We start from the raw sequence: 21,158 nt of genomic DNA on the forward strand, positions 1-21,158 counted from the left end.
TAGACGGGTTCTGCAGGCGGCAGTGCCCCAAGTTTAGGGACTTAGCACAATATTCGTCCATTGCTTCCCACCCAGGGACTGCTTTGGGACGTCCCATGGTTCTGTGTCCCCCAATGAGGCGACAGAGTAAAGGAGATTTTTGTGTACTCACCGTAAAATCTCTTTCTCTTAGCCTCTAATTGGGGGACACAGCTCCCACCCTGTTCCCCTTACGTTCTGTTGTTTACGGTTGAGTTCTCATATTGTTCTTTGAGCTCGTACATAGTTGCCTTCTTACAGGCATAGTTATGTCGCTTTCTGTTACGTTCCTCCTAATGCTTTTGCACAAAACTGGAGAAGGCTGACGCCGTCCAGGGTTGTATACTGCAGAGGAGGAGCCATAGTTAATCCTTTTCAGATTATGCATAGTGTTGCCTCCTAGTGGACAGCAGCATAACACCCATGGTTCTGTGTCCCCCACTTAGAGGCTAAGAGAAAGAGATTTTACGGTGAGTACACAAAAATCTCCTTTTTGCGAACATGAATGTAAAAATATTAGATGTAATCAGAAAATGTATATTATTGTGTTTTTTGGGGGTTTGACAACCTAAAAAACATGATTTTTCTTATTTTGTAAAAACCTTTTTATTGCATCTATTGTACAGGTAACATAATTTTACATTTTAACAAACTGAACTTGTAACTTTTACAAACACGAGCGATTGCAATTATGTATATGCAGTAGGTGTTATAATATTAGCAAATACCTTTAATTAGAATTGCAGTATAGTTGTCCTGATTCGTTATGTCTCTTTCCTCACTTGCAGGCATTGCAGGACCTTATTTAGTCATGGTTACGATCACTAGGAACTAGCAAACTATCACTTATCAGTGGTCTTAACCGTGGAGACCTAAGGTACTGCAATACCTGCAGGTGAGGAAAGAGACCTGGCAAATCAGAGAAACTATACTACATTGCTAACTGGAGGCATTTGCTAATATTAGTATTATTGTTACGCCTGCTACATATTGGGATAGGATCTTAGGGATGGGAATACCCCTTTAAAGGCCATTAGTATTTATAAGCTAAATTGTTGCTGTCCATTTATACTGAAATAAAATGAAAATCCAGCTCACCTTTCTTGTACTCTACTGCCTGTCTAGGTGCACGGTCACATGACCTTGTGGGTAAAGAACATAAAAGGGATATCCAGCACTCCATGAATGGACTTAAATGTATAAAAGTTACAATTTTTTTATTATTATTATTCTTACTTATATAGTGCCAGACATTATCATCACTATCCCCATTGAACTTTGCTGCACTGTCTGGATATCATGCTTTTGTAATATGATGACAAATTGCATATGTATGGTATTTATAATAATTATATGAAAGGTTTTTCCATGTTGCTGTGCACATTGGCACTTTATAAAGATCAGCAAGATTTTACATATGTATGGCGTTTGCAACGATTATACGAAGAGTTTTTCCATGCTGATTTGCACATTGGCACTTTATAAAGATCAGTAGGATTTCTCAATTATTGTTTTACATTGTTGTTTGGAAAAAGCTTTTTGTACATGATGTCTGAATAGATTATTTTTTGTGCAGACACTTTGCTGTTTTAAAAAAATTTTTTTAAAAATTATTCTTTGTAGACTACTCTTAGTCACAAAAAAACCGGTATATTTTTACCTATATAAAAAGAATATTTTCTTAGGAATTTTTCTAATTTTTTCTTACAGCAGTGTCATTACAGTGTAGTTTGGGATTATATTCTTGACTTGTGATTAGTAGTCTTTTTCATTTTTGTATCACCACTGTCCAATTTTTTAACATTATGTATTTAATAAAGATGGATTATGATTGATAAATATAGGGCGTTTACTTCCATTCTTTTGTAGGTATCTTTTTATGTTCATGTTTATATTTCTAAAAATAAATTACACGTTTTTCAAGGTGTTTCAGATAGTGCTGCATATCCCTTTTATGTCAAGTTATGCCAAACCAGCAGAAGAGCACGATTTTGCTTCCCTCATTCCCCACAAGTCTTAATTCTTATGCTCCAATGGCAGCTTCTCTATATCATTCTGCCAGCACTACAGGTGCTGGAACCCTTAGTTTCCAGCATGCATTGCACCTACTGTAGAGCAAAGACCTGTTTTGTACTGAAATGAAAGCTCACCTCTGTTATGCCTGTACGAAGACTGGTAGACAGAGTAGGAGCAGAGAGACAAAGACCCATCCCCACACCCTTTAATCTGTCTCTGTGCCTTGGTGACCATTTAATTTGGGGTAATTTACTATAATCTCGCTATGGAAATAAAAAAAACCTTGATTTCCAAACAGGCAACTACACTGCCGAATGAGTACAAGGAAGGCAAACTGCATGCGTACAAGCTGATCTGTGGCATGATGACAAGACGCCAAGATGTCCTACCCAACTCCGATGTTTTGGTTCATTTTTACCTTGTCCTGCATAATGGCCTCAATCATGAAGATCAGGTAGGTGTCGTAGACATCATTTCATGTGCCGAGCCGCTCAACGGCCTACCTTGGCCATAATGATTTTCACACCATAAATGTTTTTTTTTTTTTTGCATTTTCAAAGCTTGTTTTGGCCAATAACGTCGAGAAAAATGTACAAGTCTTCGGACTGCCGAGTAAAGTTGGCCAAACACAGCGATTTCTGCAGGACCCCGCTGACTTTTCTATATGCATGGGGGCCTTCCTTCCAGGGCTGTGGAGTCGGTAAGCCACAGTTGCGACTCCGACTCCTGGATTTTATCAGGCTCCGGCTCCGACACCGGCTCCGACTTCTTCATAAATGGCCAATTCATAACAACAAATTTACTCTTGTAAAATATTAAACATCGTGCTTATTCAGTTTCTCACCATCATATAAGTAATCAGACCACTTAGAGCAAAAACTACATTTATTAGAATACAATTAGAATATAGCAAATATCTTTTATAAACTTTTATAAACTGTAAGTAAATATGCAATAAACACTTTTATGCAGTTAATAAGAAGAAATCTATAAATTTGTCCTCAGAAAAAGTATTGCCTCTGTCAGATCCTCCTTCATGGATGCCCTCAAATCTGATCTAATTATTTTGAGAGCAGAGAACAACCTCTCTACACTAACTTGTGTTGGTGGCAAAGCAGTAACCACTCGGGCAACATCTCTGACAATGTCAGGATACAGAGGAATCGCTTGTTGTACTGTTATTTTGGATGAACGGTCAAATTTCTCAATTTCTTTTAGTGCACATGAAAAATTCTGCTGAAATGTACTGGCTGTGTTCCTTGATGGGGATGACTCTTCTTCTATGCGGGAACGCTTTGCACGGTCCTTGTGATCCAAATATTTTTCGAAATTAAATTCTTCATCAGTTGAAGATGAGGGTGAAGATGTGGCAGGAGGACCAAATTCTTCTTGTTCCTCCTGACTGTTCTGCAACCCTTTCATCCTTACTGCTATTTCAAACAGAGCTTCTTTTCCTTTACTTAGCTGTTGATCATCTAGAAGAATCCGATGCATTGGGTCTACATAAACAGCTGCCAAAAGAATGTTATTTTGTAATAGTAGCTCCTCTCTCCGTTTCATTGATGTAGCAATGCCACTTGCAATTAACCCTCCTCTTTGGGACAGGCGAAACAGCAGGTTCTTTCACTCCTTTAAGAAAATACCTGGAGTTAAGTCCTCTGCTTGTAATTTTTTAGTCACTGTAAATGGGTGCTCTAGCAATTTTTCCAGCTCAGTCACCTGATTCCACTGACTTTCATTTAGCGTCAGTTGAGGGTTAGCCATGTCTACAAGAAAGGTTTTCAGTTCAACCAAGCGCTGAATCATTAAGTAAGTACTGCCCCATCGTGTGGCTTGATCAATAATTGCCCCTTTTCCAGCACGTCTCTTCAAAATTGAGTCAACTTTAGGGGTTCTGGCAACAGTAGCCAATTTTCTCACCTTGCCAATCAGTGCAGCAGCATGTCCTTCTTGCAGACTGTCTCTTATAGCCAGCTGTAGCGTATGCACAACACAGCGCATGTGATGAATGAAAGAACATTTTGACACAGTTTCAACAAGATCATCTAAACTATCATGTTGCTGTTCATCTGAAGCAACTTCAGTTTGCTCCTCAGTTACAATACTGTGTTCCTCTATTTCAAACATTTCTGTGTCTGTGGACCCAGAATGTTCTTCTAGCTGCTGGTCACCATCATTACTCTCATTCATTAGCTTAATAGTACTTATCATATTTGAAGCATTGTCAGTTACGACAGAAATAACTTGCTCTTTTTTAAGTTCATAGTCTTGCAGAACCTTTTCCACCAAGACCTGGAGAAACTCATTGGTGTGATGAGCTTTGGTGTCTTTTACTGCCAATGTCTTGGTAACTATTTCATTTTTGTCACAAACAAATCGGACATTGATGGCAAAATAGTTCACTCTGTGACGTGTGCAGGCATCCATTTTAAGAAACAGAAAGCGTCCCTTGAGAGTTTTTTTAAGTTCTTCCTTTTGTTTAAAAGCTTCTACGATTACTAATTTTCTAATACTCTCTCTCTCCAGAGAAACACCAAGCTTGCGGGCCATTTCCCCATTCAGACACATAAAAGCTGGTCGTGAAAATAATGAAATAGGCACACTATCCTTTACAACAAGCTCTATGATCTGTTTTTTAAATGTATCTACTGTCATTGTCACAGTAACTTTGTCACTGACAAAATGTCTTGCAACTGATGGCTGAAAAGTTCTCTGCTCCTTTGTTTGACTGGAAGAGCTGGGCACTGGTTCATTGGTTTGGATGCAGTCTTTCTCATCCACTGCTTTCAGTACTTCTGGATGAAAGCGCTGTAAATGTCTCTTTAGATTAGAAGCTCTGGTAGGAGCATTTTTATCTTTGCCTTAATATGCACTCATCTTGGCTTCACAGCATTTGTTTTCGTCTGGATCATTTGTCATACACTGACAGACATAATGTTTTCTATCTTGAGTGATGGTGAAATGTTCAAATACAGCTGATTTAATGTGATGCTTCTTTGACATTCTCAGGTTTTTAATTCTGCATTCACAATCCAAATGACAATTGTTTTTCCTAAAAACAATTGTACAACATTATTGCCAGGTCGTACAACTGATATAGTGGTCAGTAATACTGTTATTATTCCTCATGTACTCACAGTTAACTGATGCAAAGTTTGTTGAAAGGATAATACTTCTTACAGTCTTCCTCTTCTGAGTAGCAGGCAGCTGTGAGATGCTTGGAAGACGCACACCTAGTATGATCTAGTCTAGAGGAGGAGCTTTACTACTAAGAATTTGCAACACATTTTCACTTTCAGTTTCATACATTGTAAGTAGGGGGGTTGGGGCAGCATGAGGTTAACCAAGTATAAGATTAGATAAGGGCAGTGGAGAACAGTGACACACAAGAAGTAAGAAATGTCTCTATCTCCAGCAGAACTGCTTATCACTGTTGTTCATAGTTTGATAGAACATATATATTTGAGTAACATTTATAAAATTCATATGAAAGTTCAATTATGAAATATTAATACATTTTTTTTTTAAAGCTGGAGTCGGTACATTTCTACCGACTCCGACTCCAACCAAAACTAACTCCGACTCCGACTCCACAGCCCTGCTTCCTTTTCAATGTGGTGTTGGGGAAAGCAGGATCAGACATTTTGGGTTTTAACATGTCCGATCCGTTTGTTCTTCGGGGGAGGTAAGCAATCATCTGGAGTGTCAGCGGCTTCCTCCCCTCTCCCTATTGAAGTTATGGGCCAATCTCCGTGTAAGGGGAGGTCAGGAGGACAACTACTCACGGTATATGGGCACTTTAAGCTTATGCCAGGCACAATGTCACATGAAATCAAGGTTTTATTGTGACTACTAGTACACAAAGATAATTCTAAAGATGGTATGGGGTTAACATGGCCGCTATAGTGAACAGGTTAAATACGTGTTTTCCTACCAGAACATAATAATCCTTTCACAACTAGTCACTCAAGTAGCACAGTGTCAAACTCCTTGTCTCCCAGTCATCTAACACGAAAAATACATGAAGGAGCCCTTTATTGCTAATGCAGGTCAGAATAACCTGTGCTTATGATAATGTGGTCTCATGTTCAGAGTCCAAGAGACAAGAAGCTTCCATTAGTAACGGTGCTAGTGACTTGCTGGGCTCGGGAAGGCTTTACCTTTGTTTTCCTGCAGTACGGTGGTGTACGAAAACGTGCAGTAGTTCCTTTTAACCCTTTTAATAACCAAACCTTTTAAAGGGTTTTCCCAAAATCGCAAGTTATCACCCATCCATAGGATATAGGTTAATTTGCTTCTTGCTGGGATCTAACTGTTGAGACCGTTTTCAGCCCCAAGAATGGGGTTCTACCGAGCCTTGTTTTGAATTAAGTAAAAGTGCACATACTCGGCCTGCGCTGCTTTCATTGTCTAACATTGCCGGAATTAGCCCAGCACTGAAATCTGCTTCTCCAGTCTCATTGAGTGGAGCGGAGGCCGAGCATGCGCACCTCAATGGTTCTGCTGTGCCGAGCATGCGCACCTCAATGGTTCTGCTGTGCCGAGCATGCGCACCTCAATGGTTCTGCTGTGCCGAGCATGCGCACCTCAATGGTTCTGCTGTGCCGAGCATGCGCACCTCAATGGTTCTGCTGTGCCGAGCATGCGCACCTCAATGGCTCTGCTGTGCCGAGCACACGCACCTCAATGGTTCTGCTGTGCCGAGCACGCGCACCTCAATGTTTCTGCTGTGCCGAGCACGCGCACCTCAATGTTTCTGCTGTGCCGAGCATGCGCACCTCAATGCTTCTGCTGTGCTGAGCACGCGCACCTCAATGCTTCTGCTGTGCCGAGCACGCGCACCTCAATGCTTCTGCTGTGCCGAGCATGCGCACCTCAATGCTTCTGGTGTGCCGAGCACGCGCACCTCAATGCTTCTGGTGTGCCGAGCACGCGCACCTCAGTGGTTCTGTTGTGCCGAGCACGCGCACCTCAATGGTTCTGCTGTGCCGAGCACGCGCACCTCAATGGTTCTGCTGTGCCGAGCACGCGCACCTCAATGGTTCTGCTGTGCCGAGCATGCGCACCTCAATGGTTCTGCTGTGCCGAGCATGCGCACCTCGATGGTTCTGCTGTGCCGAGCATGCGCACCTCGATGGCTCTGCTGTGCCGAGCATGCGCACCTCAATGGCTCTGCTGTGCCGAGCATGCGCACCTCAATGGCTCTGCTGTGCCGAGCATGCGCACCTCAATGGTTCTGCTGTGCCGAGCATGCGCACCTCAATGGTTCTGCTGTGCCGAGCATGCGCACCTCAATGGTTCTGCTGTGCCGAGCATGCGCACCTCAATGGTTCTGCTGTGCCGAGCATGCGCACCTCAATGGTTCTGCTGTGCCGAGCATGCGCACCTCAATGGTTCTGCTGTGCCGAGCATGCGCACCTCAATGGTTCTGCTGTGCCGAGCATGCGCACCTCAGTGGTTCTGCAGTGCCGAGCATGCGCACCTCAATGGTTCTGATATGCCGAGCATGCGCACCTCAATGGTTCTGCTATGCCGAGCATACAACCATCGGACATTCGATCACTCGCCAAGTGCAATCAAAACAGTACCAATGCTTATATTCAGTGTATAGCGCTCCTTCAGTGCTCCAGAGTCAATAAAAAAGAAAATGTTAGTGGCAGTAAATGGTTTCTGTCTTGTCCTGAGGGTCCCCAGCTCTGTCTGACAGCTGAGACCCGACCTGTTCCCATGATATTGGTGAGCTTTAATCTAGCACCATAAATTTAGCCAAGCACACTTTCCGCCATCCCATAGAAGTGAATGAAGGGAACCATGTATTCTTTAGAAGGGGTAAGGGCACCAAGGGTGTGTCCCATATCTTAGACATTTATAGCATATGTTTTGTTTATTCCACAAATATCTGAGGTGGCAATACTCCTTTAATGGCGCTAATGTGTCGACCAAGAGTAAAACTGCACACCGCTTCTATTCTGGCTGTAAAACTTGTAGAAATGTGCAACATTGGAGGCCATCAGATGTAATAATGGCGGAGTTTAGTGGGCCTCAGTTATTCAAACATGGAGAACTGGCCTCATCGTCCACAGCAGCCAATCAAAGCCCAGCTTTCACTTCTTAATCCGCTCTGGAAAAAAATGAATACTGCCTTGTGATTGGTTGCTTTGAGCAACAAGGCCAGGTTTTATTTTTTTGGAATAAGAACTGAATTAAAAGTAGATCTGCTCCTTTACACTTGTGGCATTGAGTATACTGGTGTAAAATGGTTATTCCCATAATTGACATTCATGGCATATCAATTTGATGCAGGTGTGAATAGCATGTAAATAGGATAGTATGGAGTTACTTGGGGCCATGCTTGATCTTACCCGCCAGAATGTATATTTATTTTTTACATCCGTTCACCGGGATGGATTTAGTTGATGTTGCTAAATGCGAGAGAAGGAAAACTTTCCAACAATCATTTTGTATTCAGTAAGAATTTTAGTGAGATGTTTTATAAGGCAATGCATGCGGCTCACATGCAGTCGGACCGGAGGAAGACGCAATGCGGGCCTGAGGGAGACGCTGCCCACGTGCGGGCGGGCCAGAGGAAGGCGTGGCCCACATGCAGGCGGGCCCAAAAGAGGCGCTGCCCCCATGCACGCGGTCCGGAGGGAGGCCTACACTGTATTGCTGACCACTTTGACCCTGAAGGATAGCAAATGCCCATTTCTTTTGGGAACAGCATGGATTCCCTGATAAACAGACCGCATTGGGCTGTTTCCCGTGGAGAGTACTCACAAGCACGGTGTCATTTTGTGAGCTTTTATTTTTTAGATATGGCAATTTGAGTTAAGGTAGAGACAAATTTGAGATGCAAAGTAAGAGCATCTTTTCAGCTATTAGATTTTGCTCTAAAAATTACTAAGATTTTTTTGATTTCGGCAGAATCCCTCGGATCCGTCACTTTCCATTACATGTAGAATGGTAAATGCACAGCCCTACAATTTCAGCTTATGTTGCCAGCGGCTGTCATAATGATCACTTTTAACACAGAAGCCAATATGCTGAATATTTTAAGAGCAGAGAAAATGTAATAGTCATGTCCTGATTTAATAGTGTGCTTTGGAAATGGCTGTAAGAAGTGCAGGCATGCTTGCTGTGAAAAGTATTGCTCATAAGAATTGGGGAAAAGTGGGCAAGACACTATCTGCTCTGTTAGAATAAGGGGGTTTTCTGCTTTGTATCCTTTTCCTTTACGTATAGACAAACTTTTGGAGATTTTCTCTTGCACTGTTAGATAACAGGATATCTGCTCAAAGAGCACCTCTCAGATTTCACTAGAAGTTTTACCACCAGTCATGTTTCACTCCCCCTCAGGTTACCTTTAAAGAGGATCTGTTGCTTTCGCAAAAAAAATTGTGCTAAAAACACCTTATAAAAAAAAATCCCTGAGCTTTCCTGATTCTGCTGCTCTTTTTCCATTTTGCCCTGCATTTCTTCATTGTAGAGATATTCACATTTGTTGCATTTTATTGCTTTTTAAACGCAATATGTGAAATCTCTTCTTGTAATGCAACTGAGTCTTCTCTGAAGGTGTGCGCCTTTACCCTTCCCTCCAGTAACCGCTCACCAGGCTGATCTAGCATTCTCTGATACTGCAGAGCGGTGATGGAGAGCACTTGGGAGGAGTACAAGCCTACCCAAGACAGAACTGTGAAGAAATTCCATGTTGCACTACAAGCAGAGATTTCACATAGTGCTCTCCAAAACAATACTTGTTAATATCTGGATAGAGTGAAATATACACGGGCGCTACCCAGCCACAAAATAGCTCAGATGCAGCGGATAGGGAGACAGGACTGTGTCAATTCCTGTTTAAAACAAATGAATTGTATAATTAAATACCTTACCGCGCTATACTGAGCAGATATAAAAAACAGAAACAAGGGATCTATAATGGACAAGGAAAAAAGGGGGGGGGGAGAAAGAGGGGGTTTATACACCAATACTTTTAATTGAAGGGATTTTGAAGAATATTCTTAGTGATATAGGACGTTTGTCTGGCGGATACCTCGCCTGTGATGTTGTATTCGTGATTTCTTGTAGTGATCAGTGATACTGATAAAAGAGTATATTAATAGGATTAAAATATCAGTAGTGCTAATATCCTAAACTAAACTTTAATAAATTAACTGTACTCACTATGATTTACTGAATATTGCTATTTCCTTCAGGTGGTACCGTGGTGTTTACTGTGGTGCTTGCTGATAGCCCACTTTCACAGTGCTAACCAAATAAAATTAAATACAATTAGTATTGATAACCGTGATAAAGTATCACAGCTATGGAATAGCCGCTGCACTTATATTTGTATGTAAGAAGTAAGCAGGAACAGTATCCTCTCATGTAAGCATTGTAATGAGGCTTTAGCTGTAAAGAAACTTTCACTTGTAGAGTGCTTGTAATAATTCCTGCTAGTTGGACAAAGCAGGAGCAAGGTTTGCTAGTTATGTCAGGCACTAAACAGGAAGAAAACCACTTAATATAGTGATGTTATAGTAATCGGTCAGTCCTAATAGGACTTATTTCATCTGGACTTACTTGTACCGCTTGCTGAGAGCCGCGATCAGCCTAGGTGGTGGCTGTTGGCGCAAAAATCCCTGCACACGGGGAGGATGAGGCTGCACCGCACGTAGCGGGGGAGCGGGAAAACGCCAGCACCTCGTGTGCTCCGGCCGGAAGCAGCAGCGAGGACGCGGCGCGATAGGGGGGCGGAGCTTTGTGACGTCACAAGCTAGGTAAACAAGGACGGGTGCACAGAAGGCACAAACCAACGCGTTTCGAGGGTGGCTTCCCTCTTCGTCAGGGCTATAACAAGTGTCTATTATAGATTCCTTGTTTCTGTTTTTTATATCTGCTCAGTATAGCGCGGTAAGGTATTTAATTATACACTTGTTAATATCTATGCAGTGGATACAACACAAAATGGAAAAGAGCGGCAGAATCAGGGGAGTGGACTTTTTTTTTTTTTTTTTTTACAAGGTATTTAACGCAATTATTTTTAAAAAGTGACTAGCTTTCTGTAAAGGGAACTCATCGTCTACAAAATATGCTATTTACCTGCTGATATTGCAGGTAAATTTATTTTGAAATCGTGTCCAGCACAGTAACTAGAAAAGTGACTACAGGGAGAAAATAGTTTTGTTCTCCCTGCAGCATCTCTCTTTTTCTATAATCAGGGCGGCGCAGGAGCTGTTACTATACCATGAGAGCACTGTAATCACTCTCCAACACAGGGACAACCTGTCCTGCAGCATGTGTGTACACAGCAAGCTATCGGTCAAGGAGCAGGGAGAGTGATCACAATGCAGTAACTGATAGCACCCTGTGATGGCTTACTGCACCACCCCAGGTCATCTGGCACTTAAAAAAGGAGGAGATTAGATGGGGGGGGGTAGTCTGCACACCCCAATACCTTTTATGAGGTCCTACTTCCGGTGACCTCTAGGCTGGATCTACACGTATGGTGGGCCGAGTACAGAAAGCCATGCCCAGTCAGTCTGTGGCCTTTCTACCCCGAACTTGACAACCTCATAATGTCTCTGAGGTTGGGAGAGGCATGGTTGGTCTGTGAATCATGGGTGTGTGAATGCAGAGTGTTTCCTAGCCAATGTTTTCCTGTTTGTAATAAAAAATTATTATTTTGGTGGCAATTGTTGATTTTTGCACTGTATAGATCTTATTAAATAAACTGTCAGAGATACTGTATGATTGAAATCTGAAGATCCAAAATATGTTGGTGATGATCAGATGATCGAGAGTGCCACAAGATGGCGCTGTTGGCTATGGTTTTCCTACACATTGTCCTGTTTTTTGGGTTTTTTTTGACCTTGCTTGAATCAGGATGTTAATACATAAAAGATAAAAACAATCATTTCACTGCATTGTAAGGAGAAATACAGATGGTCACAGAGATAAACATTCACTAATGAAGTACATTTCTAACCAGCTTTCTAATTGTTTTTTTTGCCGTAATGTTCAATTCCTTTCCTAGTACTGCAAGTCTTCTAGATGACATTGGCATGAATCACGAGCGTTCCTCGGGTCTCTAGAACGAGTGTCCTGACCTTTTTATTCTGAGCTTTTATCCGATGTTCTCAGGGCTCCATCCTGTGTCTGCTCACTATTGGGTTTCTAGCTGTTAATGCCGATTAAACAAAATGTTGAGGTGAAGATCAGAGTCCGGCCGCTGACAGCTGAAATGTTGTGGCAGTTTGACGAGTGTAGGGTGTAAGCAGGTACGAGACAATTCTGCCAACTTATCAGTTTAGACTTTCACTAGGAAGTGCTGGACAGATGACAATTTAGATATGTTGAAGGAAAAGACAATTTTGGCCTCCGCTGACCGAAATGCTTATCCTTGATCCAATATATAAAGAAGCGTTTTTTATTCCATAACGCGTTTCTGCACCGATCTGGCATGGAAGCTTGTTGTGGAATATACATTCTTAGATCAAGGATTATCATTACGGTTAGTGCAGCCCACAACCGTGAATTGTCTTTTCCTTCAATCACCCTGGTGGAGGTCATCCCTAACCCACGGGGCCCACACGGAGCAAAACGCTGCAGAATTTCTGTTCGTATGTTGGAGGTAGAAATGTGCATGGCATTCCTGAACCAGAAAATGTATAAGATTTCATCAAATCTAATGTACACGCTATGTAATAAAAGAAAAATGGAAATTGGCATGCAATGTGAATATTAAATATGCAGCATGTCATTTTATATTGTAGGTTTTTATGCAGATTTGGCACTTTGTAACTAATAGGGTAAAATCGTGTGGCAAAATACACAGCATCTCTACATGCAAGTCCATTGCAGATTTTTCTGATTATTTGTGGCCAAAACCATGTTAGATATTTTACCGCTCAGTGTACGGCTCATGTGGACTTACTTTGGCTTCCGAAGATATGTAAAGACTAGGTCCTAACAAACAGGCACCAGAAACTAAATCTCCGAGCACATCCAAATACTCAAAGATCACCTGAGCATGCTCGGGAAATCTCGAGTAACGAGTCTACTCGCTCATCACTTGTAAAGACTTTGTGTTCACACACTTTTGGATGAAGGTGAGATCTGTAGACCTAGTCAGAAATATGGACAAAACATTGATGGTAAAATGAATCTGTCTCCATAGAGCCCTAGAGACCGACTAATGAGCCAGTCACATATGACCTTCCCTCTGTGAGCCATCTCGGCCATTCAGTGTTTCAAAGTCAGCAGCCAGGACTTAGGGTCCCGTTACATTTAGCGATGCACCAGTGATTCCAACAACGTTCAGGATCGCTGGTGCATCGCTAAATGGTCGCTAGTGAGCTGCCAAACAGGCAGATCTCACCAGCGACGCAGCAACGATCCAACGATGCTCGGCGGTCGCTCCTCCCTGTCAGACGGCAGCGATGATGACGACTTCCGCCTGCGTCCATGCGTCGCTAGTCGGCTCCAGCGGGACGCCAACGAGAAGAAAATGGCCCCGGACGTTCGAGCGTGATCACCGATATCCAGCGGGGGGGGGGGCTGGTTAGAGGTAAGTGTCACATGTAGCGAGATCGCTAGTGATATCACTGTTGCGTCACAAAATCGGTGACGCTTTAGCGAGATCGCTAGCAATCTCGCTATGTGTAAAAGGCCCTATAGTCTGGCCCCCAATTTCTACTTGTGTGGACATTAGTTCATTAGCGCTTGTAACGTAATCTACAAGGAGGCTTATGGAAAGTGTATGTCAAGTTCTCATCACAGATAGTTGTTACCGATGAGATGAAACCTTACTATCAATGAGTATGTTAGGTATCTCAGCAATGCAGTCAGTTACCCCGTGCCATTCCACAGTCATAATGGATAGAGTTGAGTGAATTTTTCAAAATTTGGTTCTGATTATGATCAGCAAATATTTTTGCAATTTTCGCCGAACACAGCCAAATGTCATTATAGTCAATGTCATTGTAGTCAATAGCAGTAGAAATGACCGAATATGCCGAAACCGATCATCAAACATAAATTTGGCACAAATAGGGTACCAATATGGCACGAATATGGCAAATTCAGATTTGGCGACCGATTCCGAGCATATTCGCTTAATTCTAACAATGAACCATTCAGCCTTGACCATAATGTGCTACTGGGCATAGTGGGCAGGACCGCTGCTCCGTCTCATGAATGCTAATGAATTCCCCATTGTTGTCACACAATGTTGTCTATACCTCAGTGATTATTTTTGTCGACATCTAAAATTCGACACATCCAGAAGACTAATGTAAGGCTTCTTGTAACAGCTAGAGGATTACTTAAAAAAGAGCCTGATTGGATTGTCATTGTATGATCAACTCCTAACTTAAAGGGGAATTCTGACATTTAAAATGTATTATTTATAAAAGTTCTTTATCAAAAGAAAGTAACATATGTATAAGTGCAGGTCTCCCCTGTGTGGATGTCATTTGGTACGTTGTTTAGACAATGCAGATTTAGGCCCCAGTTTGCCAAGAAAGGTGATTTTTCTCAGACTTAGTGAGGGGTCATGGTGGTGTCAGAGGCTCCTGATTCTTGAAGAGGTGAACAAGCATCTCATGATTGTTGTGTTCCTCTGTAGGAAGCACCACAGCTCGAGATGATTTAGACCAGCTGTGGTATCACCGCCCCAGAACCGTCCATGTTGAAACCGCCAAAAGAGGCCGCGTTTTTGCACAACTCCTAGCTGCGTTAAAATTTATTAAAGCTGAATGAAGAATTTGGCTTATCTTAAGAAACCTTAGTGTGCACCTATTAATGTATTCGCTTTTCTAGGAAAGATACTCCCTCCTTTCCAAAACCACAGCCTTTTTAAGTAAGACAAAAACTGTAGTTTACAGACATAACGGTAAATTAAGTAGATGCTGTCGAGGAGCAATTACAGATTCCCCCCCCTCCCCCTTTGTGCTTTCCAGAGTTGTGCCGATAGTGCCACGAAGTGCAAATGATGCAGCTCCAGAGGTTACTGTGGAATCCTCCAAGAATCCACTTTGTAAAACCTTGAAAGAAGACACTGGAAGAATGTCCTGTGAGCAGATGGTGATGGTCCCAGTAAAGAGCTATTAGGTTTTCGCCTGCATGTCACGAGTATGCTTCAATATGGTGGAGGAGTAAGGTGATAGGCAACACTTTCCTCATTTACATAGTAAGCTTTGTAGCGAAGAGGTTAGCGGGGGCATGTTTACTGCCACTGGGTCATTAGCAGCAGATGCTGCGGATTATCATTTCATGTGTTTGCCTGGATTTCTTTACACTTACTTTTTAATAATACATTTTAAAGAGAACCTGTAACCAGTTCAAAATCGGCCAGTTTTCCAGTTTTTTCTTATTCTTATTCCCACTGCTCCTATGAGTATTAAGTTTTCTGTTTTTTAATTCACCACACAATACCAGAGATTTGGGTCTTTTTAAGTGCTATTTTTTATAGTCTTTACCCCTTGATAAAAACTAGACAAATTAGCACTTAATAAAAAGGTCCATGTGTGTGGAACTGTATAGTGGATTTAAAAAATAAAAATGAAAAATATTACAATGGGGGAGATTCATCAAGACAGGCGATTCTCTTGCTAGTCTTGGTGGGGGTGGGCGTTGTGGAGCAGACACTCCTGATTCAATAAGAAGCCAACACCTCTTAATGAATTGGGTGAGGGGTGTAGTGGCGTCCACCTTGCCACAAATCTTGCTCAAGCCCCTGTTGGAGTAAGATTTGTGGCATAGCGAACCCCTCCACTGGTCATGAATTTGATGAGTGCGGGCCGCCACGCCCCAGCTACACCCAGTTTGTTACATCTGGGGCAAGAGTGGCATGATTGCACCAAAAGTCGATTTTTTGCAAGAAAAAAAAATGCAACCTTTAAGACGAAAAAAAAAGCTTTGATGAATCATCACTATTGTATTATTCTGCTGGGCAACAGGAGTAAAATAAAAACAAAAATTGGCCACTTTTGAGCTGCTGACAAGTTCTCTTTAATAGAGGAGTGTAAAACAGGTTGAATAAAGCAAAAGGGTTTTTTTTTTTTTCCTTTAAATTAATATAATCAGCAGCACAGATACCTGGCTGCTCATGGTCTCCGGCTTAGTTGTCCTGAGACAAGCAAAGCGCCCATATTAATGGGGGGGGAATTACCGTATACTTCTTATCTTGTAAATCATTGTCTGCCAATTATCAGATTCAGAGTACGTGTATGGCTAGTGCGAAGTATCATAGTTGTCATTTTCAATTCTTCATGGCGCCCCGAAGACATCCTCCACATATTTCATTAAAAAAGTGAAGGTTTCTAGTTCTCTGCTATGGAGCCAATGAAGAGCAGATGTCCAAAGCTTTATATTCGTAAATCGGCAAAAGATTGCGTTTTTATTTTAAATCCTAGTAATACAAAAATCTTGGCAAAAGTAAAGGTCACTACTGCAAAAACGTAGCATTATGATATTGCCACCCACTAAATTTGGGTGCTTGGGTTCGAAACGCCGACTCTGTGTCCGCACGATTTAGTTGTGAATCTACGCTGCTGTATTCTTCAATTGGGCCGTGTGTGTTTGTGGCATGTGTTGTCATGTCTACATTAAGTTTATGTGAAACACGTAAAAATCATATCCTTTATTAGACCATTAAAAATAAAAAGGAACTCCAATATAAAAACACACTTCAGTGGTTAATACTATTTGTGTCACGTGTTTAGAGTTAGATATAAAAGTGACTTTCATCTTTCAGCCTTATTTTTTTTTTTTTTACAAAGTTAAAGGGGTTGTCTTGAGTTTGGAAGTTATCGAGAACCCCATTTCAATGAAGCATTGGTCGATCATACGCACATCCCCTCCATTTAGTCTTAATGGGAGAAAAGCTGAGCGCAGCACATGGCTATTTCCTGTAGTCCTATTAAGAATAAATGGCACAGCAGTGATTGTGATTGACTGCTGCTCCATGCATGTGATCGACCACTGCTCCATGCGCCTGCGCGACCACTGCTCCATGCGCCTGCGCGACAGCTGCTCCATGCGCCTGCGCGACAGCTGCTCCATGCGCCTGCGCGACAGCTGCTCGCTGCTCCAAGCGCCTGCGCGGCCGCTGCTCCATGCGCCTGCGTGGCCGCTGCTCCATGCGCGTGATCGACCACTGCTCCATGCGCATGCGCCACCGCTGCTCCATGCGCCTGCGCGGCCGCTGCTCCATGCGCCTGCGCGGCCGCTGCTCCACGCGCCTGCGCGGCCGCTGCTCCGCGCGCATGCGCAACCACTGCTCCTCGCGCATGCGCGACCACTGCTCTACGCACATGCGCGACCACTACTCCATTCCTCAGAATCCCCAAATATTTATTAGATTAATATGTTACATCCACGTTCTTCTGATAAGTAAAATTCTATGAATCTATGGTACAAGACTTGGTGATGTAGGAAATTGTCATGAATTGTAATAATTGTCATCAAGTTGCCAATATTATGTCCTTTTACCCTACAGTAAAGATTCTATGAACCCGCAAGGCTTTTGTGTTTGTTAAATACCTTTTCCATAATTCTAATTACAAAAGGAACAGTCTGTGATGCTTCTGAGAAACAGATTAAGGACGTATTTGGTTACACTGCAGTAATCATTTTTCCCCTTTGGCAAAAATGTCAAGTTAAAAATAGTCCCGTTGTTGCATATGTATTTTCCTTTTGACCTTTCACTCTCCAGATTTTATTAGTATGAACACCTTCGATTAACTTGTGTGCGAACGCTGCGGATTTTAAAAGTCCGCGCAGTAATTGCTGCATTTTCTCCACAGAGGTCTCTTTACTCATCACCGGTCTTCTTCAATGGCATCTTACAGCTGTGACCGCAGAATGTACGGGGTTAAATCTGTTATCATCCACCCTGTTAATCATCTTAAGCTGGCACACCTAGGGTCCTTTTTTTTCCATTTCTGCCACAGCAGAATTTTCATTTTAGATGGGAAATGGTTCATAATGGCTGTAGTTTTCCCCCCTCCTCTTTAATACCTTTCCATAACAACACAAGCACTAAATTATAGCTGTGCAATTATGTAAACAATGGAAATGCTTGCAGAACGCACCCTTCCTTCTTCGTACCATTTCATTCCATGTAATTGCCGAAAGCTTTGGAGCCAATAATAAGCAAAATTATTTTACACATTTATCGCTCTAAAGGTCAATTATGAAAGTGCTGCAGAAACAACGTCGCTCCAAATGAGTAAACCAATTTCTATTGCCGCCACCATATGTTTCCTCCTCATTGGCGGTGTTTTCCCAAGCGCTGTGTACATACAGTAGCATTCAATTAAGGTGATTCATTTACTAGGCAGCGCGCTTCTCCGAGCAGTTTGTGTTTAAAGATCTGCACTTTGCTTTCTGGAAAGTAACACATCTGTTTGCGTGACGTGATTTCAGCCCAATGTGCTCCCCCCCCCGTCCTTTATGAGCCCGCAGATAAACGACTCCTATACTTAGTATTTAAATTCTTACAGAACCATTAAAAGCTGTTTTCATTTCCACGCAGTCTAATTGACCTTGGCTACCTGTAGAATGGGGATTTTAGTTAGTTTTTATTTTCTGGTCTACATTTCAGTTATTTAAGATTTGGAATGGGTCTTTTGAGCTCGATTTATTCCTTCCGGATTGAAGCATAGCCCATTTATCATGCATCTATACCAAAAATAAATTGTGCCACATTTCACTTTTAGAAGGGGGTCCAATGATTTGGAGAATTAATTCCACAAAATGACTGCAGCAGTGATTCTCATCCACCTCAATGCAACGACACAGTGGCATTTTTCCATAAGGTCATTATTGTTGTAATGATCTCATAATGCACCACTTCATTGATGTAAAATCTTTACATCTCGCCTTGTTGGTGTGTTATAGTTTTGAGGGCTCTGCCATACTAAGTTCATACTAAAGAAGATGTCTGCTACTTGGACAACCCGTTCTCATACCCCATGCTTGGCCCCTGATAAAATAAAGCTTATGCTTCCCTCCTGTTCCAGCACCGATCCAGCAGTGGTGGCACTCGCGTTCCTTGGGCTCTCGTTCAGTTGTTATGTCATGTTAACCTGTCGCCCAGTCAGCGCTGGCGTCACCATCCGCCAACTTCGGACAAATCGAACATCAAGAGGCAGTCAGGGCTGCAGCTGCTCTCTCACTTCCTCTTGATGTTCGATTTGTCCGAAGGCGGGGGACAGTGATACCAGCACTGATTCGGCGTCGGGCTCACATGTCATAACCGCAGACAGCTCCGGAACACAAGTGCCAACAACGCTGGAACAGCATCGGCACGGGAGTATAAGCTTTTTTAATTTATCCCGGCCAGAAATTTGGATCTAGAAGGGGTTGTCCTAGTAGTGGACAGCCCTGTTAAATCATAATATTGATATTAGACGATTGTAGTCTATATATTGAGGGTAACTAAAGGCTTGTCAGAAAACCATTTTGGCAAGATACCGGTAATGGAATAGGCACCTAATGGTATCCAGTGAAAGACGTCTTTGTTTAAGGCCTTCCTGACAAAATTATACCTCTTTAGTTGAAAAACAGACTAAAAGAAACTGGGATAAAAAAGGAAGGGGGAAGAGAAGATCCCTGCGTGCTCCGATTCTACAAGTTGCTTTATGTAGGTTATATGGACTGGTTTTTAAGTAGTGTTCTTTTTTCACCAAGTTGTGTGACATAAATGTGTTTTGACTGTGTGATTTTAGAGGGTAGGATGGCGATCAAACTTTCCCATGTGCTGAAGAACTTTTTACTGTAGATTGTTTAAGGATAAGTGCTTCCTCCCAATCCATTCAAATGAAAGGATAGAATGGTTTTTCTAGGAATAGCTTATGTGGTGGTGGATTAGGAGATGTCCAGGTTTGGAGGGAGGATTTCATTTTTTTTGTATTTGTGTTTTTTTGTCTCTGGGTTTTTTTTTCTGCGGTCAGTAAGAGTAGGTGTAAATGTTTTCCATGGACCTTGTCACTTCTCGTTTCTAGGGTCCAACCAGCAGAATAGACCCCAGAGCATAGCAAAGAGTACAAAGGTGGTCAGGTGTGTTAAGGCGACATGTTTAACTAACCCTCAGTCAGATTTCTCCTATGTTGGTAAGATCGGAGCGATGTGTAATATCAGTATGGGAAGAAGCATGTATCTGTTGGATAGATAATCATGTATTCTATAACCCCTGGCCGAGAAAGTGTATGCTCTGTGGAAATGTTTAAGGTCATGTCAACATATCTTGCCAGTGGAAGAGTTGTTATGGAATAGGCCAACAAGATTTCTACAGATCAGACTTATCATTGTCAGGAATTGAGGCTTCCCTTTAAGGAGGGCCCATCATGGTGGCGGCGTAATCTACAAGATAGATTCATCAAAGCTTTTACTCCAGAAAACTAATGTTAAAGCTTTGAAAAGTCGCTTTTTTTGCGCAATGGTTGCGCAAAAATATTGCAGCAGTTGGCGTTCTCATTCCTGTTGTCACAATGGGTGGAGCAGGGATGGGACATGAAAAAAGTCAGCTCACCTATTCAGAAGTCCAAAGCACGAGACACATCAAACCAAGGGAAGACAGAAGAGACTGCACATCCAAAGATAGATAAGTCAATAATTCTGTAATCTTGTATCCATTAAAATGACACACGGGATTTAAAATCGGCGTGTTTCTTGCGAGTCACTCGCCCTTACTCATGGTACACAGACACAGCGGTGCAGAAGGAAAATGAATCAATGGCAGAATAATCCGGCTTCAAAGATCTTCTAAAAAAAAAATGGTTTTACTAGGTAATTATTCAAAATTTTACTGATGACCTGTATGTCACAACCCCTAGGGGGTGTACACTATGACTAAGTATACACCTCTAGGGGTTGTGACCGACATGCTATAATTTAGAAGATCGTTGAAGCCGGATTTTTCTGCTATCAAGAGATGGGACATGGCTATGCCTGCTTTTCAAATGACTAAAAAATGCTGACATTTGGTACACCAGACATGCTATCCAAGTCCCCACCTAGAGTAGCATTTCTGACGTTGGGCACAAAGGCACATGCCACAGAAAAGATGTACCCAATTCATTATGTGGCGTGCGTCTCTTAATGGATTTGCTGATATATGC

General features: G+C 42.3%; 2 protein-coding genes across 5 annotated transcripts in view; one reads left to right on the forward strand and one right to left on the reverse strand.

Moving 5' to 3' along the window:
• The window catches only part of RALGAPA2 (Ral GTPase activating protein catalytic subunit alpha 2), a 412,397-nt gene that overhangs the window by 153,294 nt on the left and 237,945 nt on the right, over positions 1–21,158 (forward strand). For all 4 annotated transcript variants that reach the window (XM_073557418.1, XM_073557416.1, XM_073557417.1 and 1 more), the window contains one exon: positions 2,333–2,488. In XM_073557418.1, the coding sequence (XP_073413519.1) occupies positions 2,333–2,488 (156 nt within the window). The remainder of the gene's footprint in view (positions 1–2,332; positions 2,489–21,158) is intronic.
• LOC141063403 (uncharacterized) lies at positions 2,734–5,836 on the reverse strand. Its single transcript, XM_073557419.1, has 2 exons — positions 5,172–5,836; positions 2,734–5,086 (listed from the first exon to the last, which is right to left on the reverse strand). The coding sequence occupies exon 2, from the start codon at positions 4,687–4,689 to the stop codon at positions 3,658–3,660; it is 1,032 nt and encodes a 343-aa protein (XP_073413520.1). The 5' UTR covers positions 4,690–5,086; positions 5,172–5,836; the 3' UTR covers positions 2,734–3,657.

This window comes from Dendrobates tinctorius, unplaced genomic scaffold (assembly GCF_039654945.1).
Source record: "Dendrobates tinctorius isolate UK_male_01 unplaced genomic scaffold, ASM3965494v1 ptg000250l, whole genome shotgun sequence".
NCBI classification, from domain to species: domain Eukaryota; kingdom Metazoa; phylum Chordata; class Amphibia; order Anura; family Dendrobatidae; genus Dendrobates; species Dendrobates tinctorius.